General features: G+C 49.6%; 1 protein-coding gene across 1 annotated transcript in view; it reads left to right on the forward strand.

Moving 5' to 3' along the window:
• The window catches only part of ptprb (protein tyrosine phosphatase receptor type b), a gene marked incomplete at its 5' end in the record, with an annotated part of 51,056 nt that overhangs the window by 19,333 nt on the left and 24,223 nt on the right, over window positions 1-7,500 (forward strand). Inside the window, 5 exons of the mRNA XM_080538295.1 lie at window positions 1,440-1,721; window positions 2,057-2,326; window positions 3,846-4,112; window positions 4,320-4,586; window positions 4,944-5,231. Coding sequence (XP_080394421.1) covers window positions 1,440-1,721; window positions 2,057-2,326; window positions 3,846-4,112; window positions 4,320-4,586; window positions 4,944-5,231 — 1,374 coding nt within the window. The remainder of the gene's footprint in view (window positions 1-1,439; window positions 1,722-2,056; window positions 2,327-3,845; window positions 4,113-4,319; window positions 4,587-4,943; window positions 5,232-7,500) is intronic.

Raw genomic sequence — 7,500 nt, forward strand, 5'->3', positions numbered from 1 at the left:
TTGGAAGTGGCGCAACTCAAAGCTGATAGGGAGACAATGCCGCAGGAGTGCGCCTCCATCTGACACCAATCTGTAGTGGGGGAATTGTACCAAGTGTGAATTTTTTGAATATTGGCCACCCAGTAGCATGCCAGGAGATTAGGTAGTGCAAGACCACCCTCTTCTTTGGTTCTTTGAAGGACAGAATATTTTACCCTTGGGGTCTTTCCTGCCCAAATAAAAGAGGATATAGTCTTATCTAATTCCTTAAAAAAAGATTTGGGGAGGAATAATGGTAAGCATTGAAAGAGGAATAAGAATCTGGGAAGCACATTCATTTTGATTGAACTGATTCTACCTATAAGTGACAAAGGGAGAGCGCCCCAGCGCTGTAAGTCAGATTTAACCTCCTTCACCAACCTCAAAATATTAAGGTTATAAAGTGAAGGGAAATTGTGCAAGATATTAATGCCCAGGTACCGGAAATTGGAGGAGGCCAGGTGGAAAGGTAGTCTTTGAGCTGGGATAAATTTAGCCGCAGGATTAAGGGGGAAGCATTCGCTTTTACTGATGTTCAATTTGTAACCTGAAAAGGAACCAAATGTTTGTAACACGTCTAGAATGCCATTGATGCAGGCAGTAGGGTTAGTGACATAAAGTAATAAATCATCCGCATACAGCGAAACCCTGTGCTCAACCCCATTTCTATAGATACCATTAAAAACCGGTGAGCTTCTAAGAACGATGGCAAGCGGCTCGATTGCAATCGAAAACAGTAATGGCGACAACGGACAACCTTGGCGGCAGCCGCGTTGCAATGACAAAAATGTGGATTTAGTGGAGTTAGTAGTGACACTAGCAGTAGGAGTACTATATAACAATTGAATCCATGAAATGTATTTTTAGTGTATGTTATCTTTAAGCATTGTAAATAAAAGAACAAATGGACTAACAACCTTTTCTTGTCACCACCTCCCCCTGTCTGTCTCTCTCCTCCTGTCTGTCTGTTTCTACTCCTGTCTGTCTGTCTGTCTGTTTCTCCCCTCCTGTCTGTCTGTCTGTCCATCCCTTCCTGTCTGTCTCTCCCTTCCTGTCTGTCTGTCTGTCTGTCGGTCTGTCCCTCCCCTCCTGTCTGCCTGTCTGTCTGTCTGTCGGTTTATCCCTTCCCTCCTGTCTGTCTGTCTGTCTGTCTGTCCCTCCCCTCCTGTCGGTCTGTCTATCTGTCACTCTCCTCCTGTCTGTCACTCTCCTCCTGTCTATCTGTCTGTCTCTCCCCTCCTGTCTGTCTGTGCCTCCCTCCCCCCTCCTGTCTGTCCGTCCCTCCCCCTCCTGTCTGTCTGTCTGTCCCTCCCTCCCCCTCCTGTCTGTCTATCCCTCTCCTCCTGTCTGTCTGTCTGTCCCTCTCCTCCTGTCTGTCTGTCTGTCTGTCCGTCCCCCTCCTGTCTGTCTTGTCCCTCCAGTGCCCAGCCACGTGAAGAGCCTGCGTGTCCAGCCGGGGAGGGTGGGGGGTCCGGGGGGGGGCGGGGCCAGTCTGAGGGTGTGGTGGACCCCCGGGGAGGGGGACATGGACATGTACACAGTGTCTCTGTCCCTGGGGGGCCGTCTGCTGGAGACGCGGCCGGTGCCCAGACACGTGGGCGAGGTGGTCTTCAGTGGTATGGTCCCTGGGGAGCTGTACGTTGCCACGGTTACCACGCTCAGCGGGGCGCTACTCAACCATACCTCCGCCGCCGGACGGACAGGTGAGGGGGGGGGGGCTGGGTGGGGTGGGGGGCAGGGTCCTCAAGTCCCCATGGTAACAGTAGTAGTAATAATAATAATAATAATAATAATAATGATAATAATAACTTTTATTTGTTTCACTATAGCACTTTTCCTGCAAACGTTGCAGCCTCCGGTCCCCATGGTAACAGTAGTAGAGGTCATGTAGTATATGCAACATGTGTGTAGAGTGTGTGTCCCTCAGGTCCCCATGGTAACAGTAGTAGTAGAAAAGGTCATGTAGTATGTACGCAACGTGTGTGTGGAGTGTGTCCCCATGGTAACAGTATCGGTGTGTGTGTATCATCCCTCCCAGTCCCAGCGACGGTGACGGCGCTGCAGGCGGACAGCGACCACACCTCCCACAGCCTGACGGTCACCTGGGAGACCGCGCCGGGGGTCTGCGACGGCTACAGCGTCACGTTGCTGGACGAGGGCGGGGCGTTGCTAGGCAACGTCTCCACGGGGGCCGAGACCACCAGGGTCCTGTGGGAGCGTCTGACCCCAGGGAGGAGCTACCGTGTCCGGGTACGGGCGCGCAGCGCCGGGCTGGCCGGCCTGGAGGCCACCGCGGAAGCACAGACACGTAAGAGAGAGAGAGACATCCTCCCACATCCTCCATGTGGGAAATCCTCCCATTCCTACCCTGGCCCAGCCTCCCCTGGTGCATTGAGCAATGACGACTGTATGAAAGAGGCTTTTTCCAGAGTCAGGATGTTGTGGTTGAAATTAATTCTCAGGAGACCAGGGTGTCAGATGGATACAGACTTGTATTTATCATAACAATTTACAGTTACAGTTATTTTTGGCATTTTTGGCATTTTGCAGACGCCTTATTCCAAAGATACATTTAACTAAGCAAGTGAATCATCAATTCACCAGTCGTAGCAGGAAGAGTAATCTAGCTCAGGCCTGGGTCCATTGGCAGTCGGTAGATTTTTAGATTCGTTTTTTTTTTTTTTTTTTTTTTTTTTTACACAGGAGAAACAGTACAAGGGGGTGAAGTAGAACTCTTAGGAGACACAGTATAGGGGGAAGCAGGTGTCTTTTATTTAAAACTGGTTCTGCAGAAAAGCAAGTAAATTGATATGTTCATACATCAGTTTCATAGGACGTGTAAACCTCCTGATACTTCCTGTTATCTATTGGTTGTCACAGGGCCTCAGATCACTGATTGGTTGTTGTCATGGTGATTACTGTACTGGACCACAGCTCCACCATTTATTGATCCGATTGGTCTGATTTCAACGACGTGGCACAATGTAGTGATGAGATCATCTTATTCCCCATAAGCCTCTGCTGTCTTAGGTTACAGTCTTAGGTAAACTGTTTGTGGTGCTGGTGGAAAGCCAGTGGGAAGTACAGAAAGACTGTGTAAGGTAGGGAGATGAAAGGGATATGGAAAGTTAGATCTTTACCTTTTCTTTTTAGTGTTTTCCCCTGCTTTTATATTCATTCTATGCATGTATATGTTTTTATATATGTTTTTATATTCACTTTATGTTCTTATTCCTGTTGTAATGCACTTTGAGCTGCATTTCTTGTATGAAAGGTGCTATATAAATAAAGCTTTACTTACTTACTAACTTACAGTGATATTTTCACAAGGCCACATTATGTCCATGTCAGACTGGACTTTGAAACTTCTATTCTGTGAAAAGGTGTGTGGTTGTGTTTCTATAACAAGTTGATACACATTTAATCATTTACATAAGGCTTCATTCATATGAGACACAAGTGAAGTATTATTGTTCATGAATATTATGTAGATCAGTATGAATGTTTCCACCACCATGTCTTGATTCATTTTAATACCTATAAAATAATAAAGAATATATTGAGGTCATATAACTTCATTATATGTTATGTTATATGAGGTTATATAATATATATAAATTCATCCCCCTCTACCCCCATCTCCCTCTACCCCCCTCCTCTCTCTCTCTCTCTACCCCCCCTCTCTCTACCACCCCCCTCTACCCCCCTCTCCTTCTACCCCCTCTCTCTCTCTCTACCTCCCCCCCTCTCTCTACCACCCCCCTCTCCCTCTACCCCACCTCCCCCTCTCTCTCTCAATCCCCTCATCACCCCCCACCCCCCCCCAGGTCCAGCAGCGGTCAGGGGCCTTGCCATGACGACCACCAACACCAGCACGCTGAGCTTCAGCTGGAGCCCCGGGGCGGGCGTCGTCGACGGTTATGATCTGGCGCTGTACGGCGTTGACGGTTCGCTGCACAGCCGCCGTAGCAAAGTGGAGGCTGGGACTCAGGAGTGCTCCTTCTCCGGCCTGCTGCCTGGGACGCTCTACAAGATGGAGGTCGTCAGCCGCAGCCGAGGCCTGAGCAGCGACTCCTCCATCCTGGCCCGTACAGGTGAGGCTGGTTTACACCGCTATCACTGGCTAACACTGCTAACATTGGTTAACACCGCTATCACTGGCTAACACTGCTAACACTGGCTAACACTGGCTAACACTAGGTAGCGCTGGCTAACACCTCTAACGCTGTAGAGTTACCAGCAGAGTTCAACTTTCGAGGTTTTCACAATGCATTGATCCTCTCTCTTGCCTCTCTCTCCAGTCCCAGCGGCCGTGGGGTCCCTGCTCCTCCAGAGTGGAGGGGCAACAGACAGGCTGGAGTTCAGCTGGGTCGCGGGGGTGGGGGAGTGGACCAGCTACCAGCTGGTTCTGTACGGCCCAGACGGATCTCCCCAGGCAGGCCAGACCCTGGGCCCAGGCCTCAGGCAGCACCAGTTCCTGGGCCTGGTCCCGGGTCGCCTGTACCAGGCCGAAGTCACCACACACAGCGGGGAGCTCACCAACACCGCCCGGGCTCTGGGCCGCACTGGTCAGTACCCACAGTGGTTACCTAGCAACAACACTCACATTGATTGGCTACAAAATGAAGCATCATGCGTTTCAGGTGAACAAAGTCGCAAGTGGCATCTCTAGAATGTTGATAGTTTGGGGACGTTATTCGCCCTCTCTCTCGTTATTCGCCCCCTGTTAACCTGCCCTGGCCTCATGTAGACCAGGGGAGGCTAGCGGAGGTAGAAAACCTGGGGAGGCTGGCGGAGATAGAAATCGGAACGGTGTCAACACCGACTGTTCCAACGAGCCCCATCCTCCCATTTCTACCTCCGCCAGCCTCTGCTGCTGTCCTGTGTGTGCCGTGTCATGACTTAGGCTCCTCCTCCTCCCACAGCCCCGGAGCCGCCGTCCCAGGTGTCCGTCAGAGACGTTCCGGGCAATCACAGCGTAGAGCTGAGCTGGGTCACTCCCGCCTCCGGGGACTACCACCACTTCGACCTCCAATGGACTCCCGCGGACCGCCTGTCCGTCACAGCGTCCGGACCAACCAGCCGTGTGGTGGGCGGGATGTTCCCCGGGCGCCTCTACAACTTCACCATCCGCACCGTCAGCGGGGGCGTGGCTGGGGGCGGGGGTGGGCCCATCGCCAAAAGCCAGCCATTCCAGAGAAGCGTCAGAACAAGTAGGTGGTGCGTCGGAGAGAGTGGGTGGGGTCTAGGGGGGGGTCAAGGGTTAGGGGTGAGTGTGTGAGCTGTGGTCTACGGTGGCCTGGCACGGTCAGGGTGAGAGATGAGAGAGTTTCAAAAATGGCCACCAGAGGGCAGCACACCACAGAGAGAGCGAGAGAGAGAGAGAGAGAGAGAGAGAGAGCGAGAGAGAGAGCGAGGGCGAGAGCGACAGAGAGAGAGAGAGAGAGAGAGAGGGTAAATATCGGGGACAGCAAATTGGAGTACAGTTCATTCGGAAATGAAATATTCATAAGTGGAAACTAATAAAAAAGTGTGTGTGTGTGTGAGTGAGTGAGTATGAGTGTGTGTGCAAGGGACAGGTCCAGCTCGGCTGTTTGAAGTACTTAATGAACCCCCCTGCAGGTCTCTGTGGGGCGGGGGGGAAGAGGGGTGGGGGGGAGAGGGGGGAAGGGGTGGGGGGGAGAGGGGGGAAGGGGGGGGGAGGAGGGGGAGGAGGAGGCCAAACAGAATAGTAGATGAGGGTCCAGGGTGCAGTTCTGCCCTACTTCACCATGTCACTGTCACCACACACACACACACACACCACACACATACACACACACCAGACACATACACACACACACACACACACACACACACACATACACACACACACACGCACACACACGCACACACATGCACACACACACACACACACACACACACACACACACCACACACGCACACACAGTGAACTCCAGTGTAGATATGTCAACCCTGGTCTCCCACGGGTACAGTTTGGGGGATGATTTCATCACCACCTGTTCTGACGTAAGTTAAGTTAAGACAGTATGTCAAAAACTAAACATATGTTGTGGTTAGGCAGTATTAGGTATTCACAGTGAGTGGCTAAGGTTAGGGTTAGAGTATGGTGAGAGAGAGAGAGAGAGAGAGAGAGAGAGAGAGAGAGAGAGAGAGGAGAGAGAGAGGAGAGAGAGAGGGGAGAGAGAAAGAGAGAGGAGAGAGAGAGAGAGAGAGGAGAGAGGAGACAGAAAGAAAGAGCGAGAGAGAGAGAGAGAGAGAGAGAGAGAGAGAGGGGAGAGAGGAGAGAGGAGACAGAAAGAAAGAGCAAGAGCAAGAGAGAGAGAGAGAGAGAGAGAGGAAAGGAAGGAAGGAGAGAGAGGAGACCAGTGTATGTCTGAAGTAAAGTCATGTGATTGATGAGTTGATGGTAAGGAGGCTAGAATGAGTGAATTGGAGCTGTTCTCAACCGACACACACACACACACACACACACACACACACACACACACACACACACACACACACACACACACTCTCTCTCTTATATTGATGGAGAGCCTCTCTGTAACTGCCTAGCTCTTTATCTCTCAGTGGTTTAATAGAGTCAGTCTGCAGTTCCACATCATCTCACATCCATCCTCATGTCCCTGACACACAAACAACATTGCCTTTAATGTGACGGCAGATCACCCAACACACACCCAACCAGTGTTGCCACAGTTACTTTGAAAAAGTATTCTGATTACTGATTACTGATTACTCCTTTAAAAAGTAATCTAGTTACTTTACTGATTACTTGATTTTAAAAGTAACTAAGTTAGATTACTAGTTACTTTTTTAGTTACTATTGGCAGCTGCCTAGGCACCCGACCCCCCCCCCCCCCCGCAACATAAAAATGAAAACTGGTTTTGCCAAAACTCACTTTATTTTAACAGTAACTTAAATTACATAATTAAACTTTAAACAATAACTTAAAACAACAAAATAAAGAGTCTTTCTTTGCCTCACCCAACATAAATACTTGTTTTTAAACAATACAATAAATATAATCTTTATTTAACAGTAACTAGCAAGGAGTGGTTTCACAAAACCTAAAACCTACCCTGACCATTCAGGCTTTTACCACAGGACAATATTTTCTTGCCAGCACAGAGTGTACAACGAACATTTATGTTCTTGTCATCCTTTGCTGACACAAACTCAAAATAATCCTTATATTTCCAGCTATTTAACGCATATCTCTGTTCTCGCTCCATTCTTCTGTTTACACTGTGCAATCAGCGTGGTGATACACGTGAGCGATTCTGCTGCAACCTCGTGTTGAAAACGTGAGCACTGACGTCACTCCCCAAGACACGAGAAAAGCAAACAAATGTTTGTTTACTATCGAACATTACAAAGAAATACTGCATTTAGCCTAAGTTATGAGGTAGTAACGCAATAGTAACGCACAGTCACTTGAATAAGTAACTTTAATC

The sequence above is a fragment of the Nansenia antarctica genome (genome assembly GCF_963989245.1).
Source record: "Nansenia antarctica genome assembly, chromosome: 8".
Classification (NCBI taxonomy): domain Eukaryota; kingdom Metazoa; phylum Chordata; class Actinopteri; order Argentiniformes; family Microstomatidae; genus Nansenia; species Nansenia antarctica.